Source organism: Rhinolophus ferrumequinum, chromosome 22 (assembly GCF_004115265.2).
Source record: "Rhinolophus ferrumequinum isolate MPI-CBG mRhiFer1 chromosome 22, mRhiFer1_v1.p, whole genome shotgun sequence".
Lineage (NCBI taxonomy): Eukaryota > Metazoa > Chordata > Mammalia > Chiroptera > Rhinolophidae > Rhinolophus > Rhinolophus ferrumequinum.
In genome coordinates this window covers 29239091-29253058 of record NC_046305.1, presented here as the reverse complement: position 1 = coordinate 29253058, position 13968 = coordinate 29239091, and the positions used below count along the sequence as shown (strand labels likewise).

At 44.8% G+C, this 13968-nt stretch overlaps 1 protein-coding gene across 5 annotated transcripts in view; it reads left to right on the top strand.

Moving 5' to 3' along the window:
* The first annotated feature begins 787 nt into the window (after positions 1-787).
* CADM3 (cell adhesion molecule 3) overlaps positions 788-13968 on the top strand; it is a 32507-nt gene continuing 19326 nt past the window's right edge. For 2 of the 5 annotated variants that reach the window (XM_033093617.1, XM_033093616.1), the window contains exon 1: positions 794-1033. In XM_033093617.1, coding sequence (XP_032949508.1) covers positions 952-1033 — 82 coding nt within the window. In that variant the 5' untranslated portion in view covers positions 794-951. Of the gene's footprint in view, positions 1034-3311; positions 3461-13968 lie in introns of all 5 variants that reach the window. The other 3 variants (XM_033093613.1, XM_033093612.1, XM_033093614.1) reach the window with 3 other exon arrangements.

Sequence of the window (13968 nt, the reverse complement as noted above, 5' to 3'; positions counted from 1 at the left end):
GGAAAAGATCCTCTGAATGATTAAGAAAGAAAAAAAATATTGGGGGGAAGGCCTGGGAGTAAAGGGATAGGAAGGATTAAGGAAGAAACTATTGCGTTGCTTTGTAGCCCACTTGGTTGAGCAAGAGTCTGAAGTGAAATCACTGCTTTTTTTTTGGGGGGGGGGTAATTTCTGTGACAAGAGGTTGAGGGAAATGTTGAATCCCACGGCCTGGGGGTTGATAGAAGATGCCTTTCAAGGGATAGTGCCTGGGGCCACAAATTGTTGCTGGAAAGATAACTAGGGGCTCTTGGATCAGAGGATCTAGGGATGTTAGTTTTTAGGAGAATGGTCAAGGAAACTGGTCACCCACTGGGGAGATGTCCCAGGATACACTGTTGATAAGTAGACCCCCCTTAGGCTCTTAGGGATCCCAGTTGCCAAGGGGGGATGTCGGGCTGAAGGATTTTAGGCCAATGGGCACGCCCTTGTCCAGGCCTGCAGTGGCCGCTCCTGCCAGCTGGCCTAGGGCCCTGTCCCATTCTCCTCTCCACCCCAAACCTAAGAGGGGTGCGCACCGGGTCCCGCTCTTAAGCCAGCTCCCTCCCTCTGCTCCACACCCGAGCCAAGCTGGCAAAGATCCCAGGGGACAGGGTGGAAGGCACCACCACAGCACGCCACGGAAGGGGCGTGGGGGCGGGGGGGAGTGGGGAATGCGGCAGCCTCGCCCCCCCTCCGCGACCAGCCCAGCCCCCCGTCACCCCCCCTCCACCTCCAACCGAATGGTTTGCTCCAAGCGCCCTATTTAATCCCCGCGACTGCAGCAGCGCAGGCTCCCTCCCGGTCCCCGCCTTGGCCCCGGGCTCCCAGCGGCTCCGGGGCGCCCTTTTGGTCAGTCATCGTCTACCCCCTCCCCAGCCCCTCAGGACCCAGGCTCGCCCGCGCCCAGCAGGGAGCCAGCCGGGAAGCGTGATGGGGATTTCTTCCGTCCTGCCCCTGCTCCTGCTCTTTGCCTGCAGCTGGGCGCCCGGCGGGGCCAACCTCTCCCAGGACGGTGAGTGAGGGAGGAGGCGGCGCCAGGGGAGGTGGGCTGCTACCGGGCGGGTGTTCCGAGCGCCACTGGGGGCGGAGGTAGTCTGTAGGCTTTGTTTGGAACGTAGGGTTCAAGTCACCAGCCGCTGGTAAAACCCCTGTGCTTGTCTGAGCATTCGTGTCTCTGTGGGTCCTGGGTGTGCCGGGTATGCACGTTCCTTGTACACCGTCGAGTGACTGCGTGTGCACCGTGGTTGGGGTATGCTATATAGCAGCCCGGGGTCTGGATGTGTTGATGTCCGTGTGTGTCTGAGTGTGCGTGTTTCTATTGGTGTCTGGTTCTGCGTTCCTGTGTCAGCATCTGTGTGTATGTCTGTGTCAGTGTGTGCTGGGGGCGGAGTGAGACAGGGCGTGTGTCGGGTGTTTGTGTGTGTCTGGAAGGTTGGATGGCCAGTGCAATCCCCCAAACTGCTGTATGCAAACATTTCTGCTCCCCCACCCGTGGCGGAGCTCAGAGTGCCCAGGGAAAGGGGCTGGGTGAGGCTGCTGAGGGGGGCGTGGGCAAAGAAGGCGGAGGGGGGGTTGGGGGGGCTTATCCTTGGAGCAAAACAACAACACAGGGTGGAGGAGGCCCTGCGATGGCAATATCCCTAGTGGTGGCTGAAGCTGGAAGAAGAAACCCAGACTGGAAAAGGTGGGGGTAGGTTAGGCAAAAGAAAGGATCAAAAAGATATTTGTGAAGGAGGATGCACAGAAAACCCAAAGCTTTCCTAGGCTAAACAGATTTTCCCAAATTTGGGGAGGAGTAGCATGCCCAGCCCCTTTGCCCCAGTCTGGAACTCAAACCTTCTTTGGTTTGTAATGGTAGAGAGATGAAGGAAGAGAGTGGGGAGAGGAAAGAGGTAGGGCCATGGGTGAAGGGACTTGGGAAGAGCCCCTCCTGTCCTGGACCAGGCTATGTAGGTCAGCATTGTGTGGGCACCTCAGCTTTCTTAAAGGCTGCTTATGGTTAATAGGGTGGCAGGGGCAGTTTGTAAGGAGACCAGGAAGAGAGCCAGAGCCTCGGGTCCCAGAGGAGGGAGGGCAGGCTGTGATGGGACTAAAGGAATGCATCTTCCAGTCTCCTTCACCCTACTAAGAGCGAGGACTGAGGTGTGATGGGACTAAAGGAATGCATCTTCCAGTCTCCTTCACCCTACTAAGAGCGAGGACTGAGGTGGGGGAGGGGGAAAGAGGAACTGGGCACTCTGCGGAGCAAAGGCATGTGGGGAGAGTGAGGGGGAGAGTGGTGGCTATGCCAGGCCAGATGCCAACGAAAAACAGAAAGAACCGCAGGGGAGGAGAAAAGGGAGGAGGCTCCTGATGATGGACCCAGTGGCCAGCAGGGATGGGCACAGGGTGGGGCAGGGGTGGAGAGGGGAGGGGTTGAAACTGGGGAGGATGATGTAGAGAATTTCATCTGAAGAAAACAGGCGAAGAGCCAGGGTGCTGGAGGAATAATCGTTCCATTTCACCTGACCTCCCCAGCCCCATTTCCGTCATGGTTAAGGAGCTTCTGCTGGTATGGGGGACACTGGGGATCCCCTTCCTACAGGGTGGCTGACTCCTTCCACTCTGTACCCATCAGCACTCCCCAAAGGGAAGTGCTGCCTGAGTCACCACAGAGACAGCCGCCCCTCCTCTCCCCTATGTAGAATCGCTCTTCCTCAGAGGCCTGCACTGATGACCCAACTCACCAAGAGAATGCAAAGAGTCTGGAGGGAGGGCAGGCTAAGTGCAAGGCAAGGGGAGGCACTGGGTGTTTGTATCTCAATAACAATCCTCTACAAGGTCTTGACTTTCAATTGCAGCCCTGGCCTTCCCATTCTGCTAGCTGCATTAAAGACAGACAAGTGTGACCCAAACTGCACCTGTTGGGCAATGGGAACTGATGGTGCCAGGCTGGTACCTAAACAGAAAGAAGTCATCCCAGAAAGCTGTGAGCTCCTCAACTCTAGAATGTAAACACTGGAGAACAGAGTAAATCTATACGCTAGCTAAGTCTTCGTCAACTGTAGTATTCTTTCTTGGTCCTTAACTTGGGGGCCCAGCCCCCACTCAGGCTTAAGGTTGAAGAGAAAGGAAGAGAAATGCTCTATCCTCATATTTATAAATATGTCTTAGAGCAGCTGTGTAAGGGAAAGAATAGAAGGCACTAAGTTTTGAATGGAGAATTTCTAGAGGAGAAGGTGGGAAGTCAGGGATGGGGAGAAAGGGCTGTTAACTAGGAAGAGTCAAATCAAGCATCATTTTCTTTGTAGAACATTATCTGTCCAGATGGTGGTCGTATGTCTGATGTGCAGTGTCTCAGGATGCACTGATGTATGAGAGACAAAACCACATATGATCTCTCTAAATTAATTCTACATCCTAGTTTCTGGATCTAAGAAGGCCAGCTCTGATATGGGAGGTAGGTGCATAGATTTAATGCTCATTGATGAAGCCATTCTGACCAGGATATTGCGGAAGGAATGTTTACCCCTAAGTCGGTCTGGTGCTTCTGGCCAGGAGCTAGGAAGTTCATAGCTTACCTGGTAATGTTTGACCAAAACAGGGAGAGATGTGATATGAAAATTTAAGGACAAAATACCCTAGTACACTAATTGTTTGAGGGGTCAAGTGTATGTGGTAGAGTGGCTATTTCCATTTAGAATAAGAAAAGCAGATTTCATGTGCTGCTGAGGCATATAGCTCCCTGGAGTACAGCGTACATTTTTTAGGCTTCCTAAGGCTGAACAGGGATTGAGAATCTGGAGAAGGGCAAGCAATGATATCTGAACCTGGTGCTGTGGCTAGAAGCTCAGGAACAGTTTAGATGTTCAGAGTTTGCTACCTGCCCTTCCTTCTCACATTTCTCCATTAGTATTGGCAGAAGTTCGCAATTCCAGGTTTGGGGAATACAAACCTTATGAACTTAATGTTTCCTGTGGTTATCTTTCTGGTGAGTATCTCAACATTCAACATTGTGACCAGCCTTTCTTGGATTCTTCCTTCTCAAGTTATTTCCAGCACTCTGAATTGATCTAGTGTAGCGATGGATGGGTGAACAGCCTCACATTACTTTAGACCAGGATATAGCAATTTAACCTTGTACTGCACTGCCTCCAATTGCATAACTTTTCCCTTCCCAATGACCTTCTGTTCACTGCCATCCACTCTGCAGCCCCCTGGCCAGGTGCCCAGTGTAGAGATCATGCCCAGTGTGCTGGAGAAGTCCAGCAGGTATTCACTCTAGAACTGCCCATGGATCTACTTGGCAGACCTACTCCATCCACTTTCTGCTCCTAGCTGCAGCTATAACTGTTCTGCTCTGTTTCTGTTCCTGTTCTCTTCCTCGTTGCAGCTGTAACCGTTGGGAAGGAAATGCTCTCCCTTCACACATGTACATTTTTCTGGCACAGAGAAATTGAGACCACTGGAGAGACACTGGTACAGCAGAGTTTAGTTAATTCCATACAGAACCAGTCTGTGTGATGTGGGGCCAAAGTTGTGGAATGTCAACTGCCTATCCAGCAGTTATGACAAAGATTCTGTCCTAAGTTCTCTCTAGGGCTAGGCAGCACTGTTGGTTTTAGTAGTTTTCTCTACAGCAGTTGTTTTCTCTTTTTTTTTTAAAGATGTGAAAGTTCTTTCTCAGATGAATAAAACAGATAAAAGGAGCCTTTTACTCTTCTTTTTGGCTTCCCCAGACTCCCCATAATCTTTAAGGCACAACGTAGGGTTCTGCTACATATCGTTTGAAATCCTGTGCCCTACACTGACAGTAAAATGACTCAGCTCACTACCTTTAGGCTCCCTCTCTCTCCTTCCTCTTCCAACTGAGGAAGAAAGGAGGTCCAAATCTAATTTCAAGAGTACCTTGTTGGAGACATTCACTATTCACTTGGAGAATGACTCATAGTTCTGCAGCCATAACATTCTACAGATGGCATCTTTTCGGTCTTCCGGTCACTTTGAAATAGCAGACTGGGTAGTTGTGCCATTGCTCTGTAAATCTTTAGATTTTATTTTGGCACTCCTTTCTGTTACTACTTTCTCATAGTCCAAATAATATGTAGGATTGGGTCAAAAGCTGCTTTTCCTTAAGTCACATACTAGGGGAAAAAATCTTCATAGTTATCACCAGAGAAATAAAACCCCTAGTGCTGTGACTAGTCATATTCTTTGTTGTTTCCTATTGCAGTAGAACTGTATACTGGCCTAATTATCCTTTTTATTGTCATTTACTTCTCAGTACTAAGGATATTAATCTGGGTTCCAGATTCTCCAGGAGAGCAAGCTGTGGACTGCGCCAGCTCCTTACTAACTGCTGAATGAAAAAAACTAGTATATTACAAAACTAGTAGATTATATCTTCTCCTTTCATTTTTCATGTTAAAATATAATATTTTCTGTTTAACTATTTCCTGTTGACCCATATACTGGAAGATTTTGTTCCTGGATGAGATCCTGTCATAGAGGTCCATCCATAAACTCTGAAATCAGCAGTAGTGATGATTCCCTACAAGATAAGAACCAGATGATGCTCAGGGGACCTATAACCCAAGTAAAAACCCAATTCCCTCTCCTGTTATAACAAGGAGATCCATCCCTTCTAGCAGTGAGAAGCCATGTTCTCAAGAATCTTGAACACATGAAGTAGTTGAGATTTTTACAAATAGAGGTTCAGTAAAGCCTCTTAACTTTTATATATTCTTGACTAAAGCAACAAGTATTGAAGACAGAATTATTGGTCCATTTACCAAAATTTCCCTAACCTAAAGAAAGTGACCAAATGTCCCAATTAACACAGAGGCCTCTAAGTCCTGAGAACAATACCCTTCTTAAGAAGCATGATTCATTTCTCCTTTCCATGTATGATCAAGACTGGACTATTCAGCAATTTTGGGTTCCTTAGAGCATTCTGACTCTAATACATCTCATACTCTATCTGATGATAATACATTTTGGCTTCCCCATACCCTAGTGTCTCTGAAGAGACACAGTCTCTGTGACACTGTTTACCTTGTTAGATAATTGTAATTTTATTCATAACTGGTTGTAGCAGATTAAAACCCTGTCCACCACCATCAATACTTAGATAATTATCATAATTTCTGAGGCTCATGTTGACAAATACAACATGAATTTGGTGGTGGTGGTCCTCACTTTTTACATACTCTTGGGTGTATATATGACAGGTTCAAACACAGTACTTCAGGAAGCCTTTTAGAGCAAGTGATAAGTGTGTATGTAGCATGATCCTAACAGAAGTCCTGATTTCTGTCCTTTCAGTTTGATTGTTGGAGAACTGGCTACCTTATTGCTTCCCCCAATTTCTTGTGGGAAAAACTACTTGTGCTTTGAGCTCTCCATGGTGCTAGCCCCGGAAGGTTCTCTGACAGTGACAGGTGCTAGCCCCTGCCACTCTAGGGTCTCCTTGTTGCTCTCCATGGTCCTGCTTTCCCCCAAACTTCATAATCTCTACCCTCCCCAGTGCAGTCCCCAGAACAGGGGTGGAACCTCCCTCCCCTACCACAAACACACACATGATCTTGATTATGATCCCTGACCTGCTCCACCAGGAGAGTCCTCACAACCGCCTAATCAACTGTAAGAATGGGACAGATAGAACAATTAATTCTGAGGTTGAAAAGAAGTGTTGTTTGAAATGTTCAGGAGACTAGGGCCTAGAGTGACTTCAAATGGCCTCAAAAGAACTGGATGTTTTACCATATATGGACTCATATATTAAAAACAGAACTACAAATAGTCGTGTTTTAGATTGAGACAGTATTGCTCATATACAGTAACCACACATACACTATAAATGTGGAATGCAAAATAAGTCCTACTCAGTTTATAAGTATGAACCTCTTAAAGCCATCGTGAGCCTGATGACCAACTCTAGCTCTCCTGTCATGGAGCTTATTTTGCCTTTTCCCTCAATCTTAGAAGTACATGCAAAGACAACACATAGTGATGGGTTATCAGAATAGATACTGAAGGGATTCAGTACATGAGAGGCATAGGAAAAAAAAATCAAAATCTTGACTCATGTTCCCCATCTTTACAACCATCTTGTACATAACTAAATGGCTTTATATATAATCACCCCATCCCAGAGTCTAAGTCCTTGGCCAAATCTCAGGAGTTGCATCTCTAAACTGGACTCTGCTACTCGTATGGGGTATCTGCCAATAAGCTGATGATATCAAGTGTGGCAAGGGGCTGAGAATGCTCAACCTCTGCCAGTCTGAGACTAGATAGCCTGTTCCTCCCATCACATAAGAACTACACAAGCTTCTCTTCCCCTAAATGCTGAGTTCCCTGTGTCAATTTCTGCATAATAGTTCATATAATAGTTAACACTTATGATCGACCTACAGCAGAGTCTAGTTGGGGAAGCAGGTTTCCAGAATGAATTTCCAAGATCCCCCTTCCATTTCATCATTTGAAACAAGGAGAAACTTCATTCTTCAAAGACAGGTAATGGAAGTGATTTATCTCCATGAATAAGCCATCAAGAAGATAGAATTAGGGTTACAGTAACAGCTGGAGTATCTGCGATCTATTCATCTCCCTGAGCCCCACTCCATTCTCATGAAGAGAAGACATGTTTCAGAAAGAATTCTAGTGCAGACCGGATCTTATATTAATTTTTGCTCCAAAAGACACATTAGAGCTAATTGTCCGTCTAGGTCTCATTTTGGGGGAAACATGGTATAGATATAGATAAATAGATAGATAGATAGATAGATAGATAGATAGATAGATAGATAGATAGATATAGATATATAAATACATAGATACATATATACATAGATAGATACATATAGATAGATATCAGATATAGATAAATAGATATTTGTTTTCAATATGTGTGTCATTTTTCTATATGAGCTCTTACCTCTGAGATTATTTAACCCTCTTATCTTTCTCCATCATTCTCCTGGAAGCCTCCAGGAGAATGATAAGAAAGCTAAATAATATAAAGAACTAAAATTTTGTCTTCTCTAAGGAACTATTTTTTTCTTATCCCAGCTAGACCTATATTTATTGCTTATTGACTGCTAATTATAAGCACCTTTGGCTCATTTACTTCCAGTTCAGAGTCAGGAAGATCAGATACATCACCTTGCCCTACGGGGAAAAAAGAAAAAGAAATGAAAGCTGATAGCTCAGTCATTCATCTCTAAACTAACCATTACTTAGCTCTCCACTTCCTTCATATAGTCCTGGATATTGGCAAGGTAGAATGGAGCATTAGTACTCCCAATATCAAATTTCATTGGGAATATGCAGATCCTTGCTTCATATATTTATTTTTCTTTTGTGCTCTGGCTCTTTGCTTCCATTCTGATTCTAGAATTCCAGCCAAAGCCTCAGACAAGGTAAAAAGCTACACAGGTGGACTGGTTTATTGAGTTTCTGACTTAAATATTTGATACTTCTTGGAAACTCAGCAAAACTCTAATATATATCAATGGCAAGTAACTTGAGACTTAGCATAGCTTAGGTCAGCCTTTGAAAAGCCTGGGGCGAAGTTCTTTCAGTATTATAAAATGAGGGGCCAGTTTTACCATCTGCTCCTAATCATTTGTCCCCCAGAAAATGTAAAAAATGACAGTAGGACAATTGTACTTACTCATTCCTACTAATTCTTACAGATAAAATCTTTTCAAACACGTATTATATGTTTCCTCCCCTAATCTCTATCCTGTAATCTCAGACAAATATGAAAAACACCATCACTAAGTCCCTGGGCCACACATATCCTTATTTATACTCAAATGCTGCTTGATGCCAACTCTCTTCTGGTTTGCAAGCCCTGGAGTCCAATGTCAGTAACAGATGGACTGAGCCTCAGCCCCAGGGAGGAGAGGATTCTGGCCACCTCCTGGGGAGTTTGAGCAGAAGAGGGAGCCTGAATTCTGCTTTGGCGAGAGTCTCTGTGTTTAACCATATGGTTTTCTGGAAGTAAGAGGTTTTGATTAATAATGGGCTTGTAAAAAAGGCTCTATATCTGGGTCATACAAAATGCTGTGTATTTATGTCAGAAAAAAATTTAAAAAGACATATGAATAATGGAAATTGTAGTGTGCCATGCGTGTCGAGGGACACATGTTGAAGGAGAGAAAGAGGGTAACCAGGCCGGAATATATATGCACTTGGGACATAAAAACAAGTGTATCCCCACATCAAAGAAGAGACACTCAATGAAGGTTTAAACAGAGAAAAGAAGAGAAAAAGAGATCTTTGGGTCAGAACAGTATTATTCGCCACTCTGGGGACTGTGAGGTCTGTAGACTTTGGAGAATATATCTGTTTCACAGAAGAGTTAAATTCCCAGGAAGGCACAAAGTAAGGCTAATTGAACAATGTGCCCCTCTCTGAAAAGTAAGTTTTACCATGTTTCCCCGAAAATAAGACCTAGCCGGACAATCAGCTCTAATGCATCTTTTGGAGTAGAAATTAATATAAGACCCGATCTTATTTTACTATAATATAAGAATGGGTCTTATGTCATATAATATAATTAGTATAATGTAATATAATATAACACCGGGTCTTATATTAATTTTTGCTCCACAAGATTCATTACAGCTGATTGTCTGGCTAGGTCTTATTTTCAGGGAAACACGATATAAATGAGAAAAACAAAGGGAAGAGACTGAATCTCAGATAGGATTGGGGGAAGAGGGGAACCTAGAGTAGTGTGGGCGTGGAGAGTGGAACACAATATTCTTCATGTCATGTTCCTAACCACTGCCCTGAACCTGTCATCCACACCCTGACTCTGATCACCCAGTGAAGGATAACAGTAAAAACAAGTCAGCAGAATCAGAATTAGATGAGATAAATGCTCTCTTGCCTGACTTCTAACAAATTAAACTTTTTCACAGCATTGTTATCCCACCACACCAAGCCATCAGCCTGAAAGATCTAAAGTGTGACATAAAGAACAAAGGAGAAGATAGAGCCTGTTGAGAGAGGGAATTCATCCATGCAGTCACACAAATACTGAGGTTCTTGAGGGCAGGAGCAAGGCTTTGGAACCCGGACTGAGATTTCTTAGCCTCAGGGAATCTATCATTTATTTCTCCCTGATGTCTCTGGGCTTTCTTGCCTATTCCCGGCCCATAATTTCCCATTGCTAAACATATTTTCCAATGAGCTAAACTGAATTCTGCTTTCATTTACTCCACACTGACTCTTATGTTTCATTTCCAAGTACTTCCTGAGATGGGGGTATATTTGCACAGTTCTATTACATATGTGCGAAAGTAGCACGATAAATTTGGAGGAAGGGTATAAATGCCTGCTGTTGGTTCAAGGGACATCTAAGAGCTCAGATAAACTCTGGCCTCCTGACTCTCTATTGCATTAGAATGCAGACCCCAGACATACCTGTCTTGATTTCTGAGTATGTGAGCATGTTGGGAAGGGAATGAGGAGATGGGGGCAGACACTCCTAAAATGTCTCAGAGCTGTCATCCACTGGAGTGATTTCATGGCTGGCCTTAGGGCTTACCTGAGAAACAATTGATTAGAGTCAGACCCCAGCACAGAACCTGTTCTCCCAGAAGCTCTTATTGAGCCATCCCCTTGGCTCTGTCTCATTTCTCCTACCAGCCTTAGAAGCTTGTCTAGAACACATAGCTCAGTCCTAGAACCAAGGAGCTAAGGCTAGGAAGGGGCTTTTTGGGGATAAGTTCCCCTTCCTTTTTGTCTCCCAACTGCAGTTCTTACTACAACACAGTATTGGCTACACAGGGGCTTGTTTTGGTTGGGGGCCAGCTCAGGGCTCCCTCCCAATGTTAATGCACCAAGAACACTGACTCAATAGCAAATCAAAGCAACAGCTGTCCTCACCTCCTTCTCTGCCACCCACTTCCTAGTCTCTGCTCCTCAGAATCTTAACTAAGTCTCTCATGCCCCACCCCCCAGCCTACTGCAAGCCCACTTCTACCTCCAGATTTTTTTCTCTCTCTAGCTCAAGAATAGGACATGCTTTTCTGCTTTTTTATCTTTTCTAGTTTCTGTCTCCCACTTCACAATCAGGTTAGCATTCCTCCAGCTCTCCACCATGCAGATGCCAGCATGCGCACACACACATGGCTTGTCCTCATAATCACCATTTCTAACTCCTACGGTCATAGAAGTGGCTTCTGCCCCTTGGCCTCCTTTTCTGTGAGAGCTGGAATCTGCCTGTAAAATCCTGAAGTTTGTGAAGATGCCAGTCTTTGCATCTTCAGGGACTACCTCCTCATCTCACTCCAACTTCTCGAACCTGCTGGGCATTTAGTAGAGTTACTTTCCTTGAGGTCTAGGGTCCTGGGGTTCCTCACTATAATACACCAGTGAGATGGGGAGCAGGGAGGGTGTATGTCACTGGAAATAAAATCACCCTAAATGGCAACTTAACCTCTGAATTAGCTAGTACACAGAGCTGCTATCACATGGCAATGAATACAGGAGACTGGGTTATAACCACAGCTCCCTCTAGCTGCCTATGTGACCTTCCTTAAGTTCCCAAACCTCTCTGAGCCTTAGTTCTTCATCTTTAAAATGAGAGGGTTGCACTAGATGGTACTTAGGATTCTTGTCAACTCTAAAAGTCTATGCTTCTAAGAATCATAGAGGGGAAAATATTTTGGGAAGGAAGAGATGTAACAAAAAAAGGAGAGGAATCATTGAACTTTGGTAATGGGTTCAGAAAGGACATCAGTTCTATCCTGTCTGGTAAAATCAAACAGATCTTTAAAATAACCATCTCTGGCCATTAGGGGTGAGCAAAAAATGACCAGCCATGCAAGTTGATTGCAGGGTTTTAGGAAATGTACAAAGTATATTTATTCATATTAAAGTTTCCTACTATTTCTAACATTTGATTATGGAGAAACATTTGGGATAATTGGGTGTTTTTTGTTTTTGTTTTTTTCAGTGAAAATAGGTTTAACACCAAGATAAGCTTTTTGTTTTAACCTCACCCTCACGCCCACCACAGGAAAGCTAGCCAACTACCCCAAAGTTTCCCTCCTCCTCATTCAGCCTGGAAAAGCTTACTCACACACCATTCCAAGCCCAGGAAACAAAGCCCTTCATTTTCAACAACTACTTAGTATGCAACCCAAAGGTGTCTCCCAATATGCAACAATAAACCTGTCTGAGCCCACAACAGTCCCTTCCACAACTCTTGGATCATCTGACAATAGTTCTATAAATCCTGGATCTCTTGGCCACGCTTTACCAACATATAGGGCTAATCAGCATGTTAGCAACTTCTTAGAGTGAAGCCTCTGTTCCCCACCCCTAGTTACCACCTATTTTCACTTATATCCTCTATGTGTCCTGGGAGAATTAAGCAAAGCTGAGTAGTGACTTCAGGCCAAGAGGCTGCTGGGAGCCAGAAGGAAGGTAGATAAATAAGACTCCAGGAGGAAAAACCAGATGGCAATGGAAATAACAATGGAGGGAAGGAACAAGGAGGAGCAAGGTCTCAGTAGTTCAGTCAGAAAGAAGGTGGAGGGGGCAGCAAGCTGGAAGAAGGCCTAGCTCAGAGAGCAGGCAAGCAGCTGAAGCATGACTGAGCTCTGAAGTTCTGAAGTGAATGTGAGCTGGAGCATATCTGAGCTAAACAAGGAGATCCTTTAGGAGGGGACAGAGCCCGGTCCCTGAGGAGCAATAGAAAGAGAAGGAAATGCACAGACAATCCCTGAAAAGACAGATAATCCCAGATGACAAAGTAACTCCCACCTCTGTGGCCTCAGGTTTTGTCTGACAGCACTCTAACACCAGGGATATTAGGGAATTGGGAGCTTAGGGGAGGCCAAACAAAGTTAGAAAGGAATGGAGGGCAGGAAATAAGGAATATTTTGACACTCAGGCCCTCAAAGTCTTAGACTAAGAAACTGCACCGTGACCATGCACCGTAACCATAGTAGAGGTAGCATAATTCCTGGCAGCCAAACAGAAACTGTAGAAAGTTAAGTAGAATCTTTTTTTGATCAGGGTGTTGTGCTGTAAAATCTCAAGTCAAAGTGACTTTTCAATTCTTGGAGTTAATGCCTAAATCAGGACTCAGATGGGACTGGTGCACTTTCCTCCAAGTGCAGAATCACACATTCACTATTAAAGAAAAACATGGCTCTGGGCATAAAAAAAGCTCCAGGAGCTGAGTTCTAATTCTGATTTTGCTATGGCCATTCTTTTCAGTGTGTGATCCAAATATGCACAAGAATTCATGATGTGTCTAAGGTCACGAGAGAATTAGAGTGAGATCACCTGGCCACGGGGCACAGCCATGGGTGTGGGTAAACCATTCTAAAAGTGGGTCCCTTCAGTATCCTGGGCCACAAACCCCCAGTGTGTTTTTCCCTTCATCCACCCACCCGTCAAGGTAGTGGTGAGGAATAACAAGTAGGCTGGGATGGAGAGCATTTTTAACTCTGGAGTTAGAGAAATGCTGAATCCTCATCATCATCATCATCAACATCACCATCAACTCCTACTCAGGAAGCTGATTTTCTCTAGTCTGTGAAGTGGGGCTCTGGACCCAAGCACTGGCAAGGATAACAGCAGCTATGTGGGAGAGTTCTGTCCCCTTGTCCCACCATTCTAAATATGTACCTGTGACCTTGTTCATGGCCCTCAGGACAATGCACCTTAGATTCCAAAACAGACAGAAAGATATAAACACCAAGCAATCAGAAGTTATACTGGCACACAGACTTCCCTACTAGCATCACTTAAATTGGAGATATATTGTTATTCATTTGAGTGACTCATTTATTTATTGAATAGGTGTTTATTGAGTACTTACTATGTGCAAGGTCCTGGACTATGAGTGAAAAACTGAACCACAGGTTGCCAATATATGCTTTAAAGAGGCACATTAGTAAGTCTCCAATTCCCACCTCTGCTACTCTTAATATG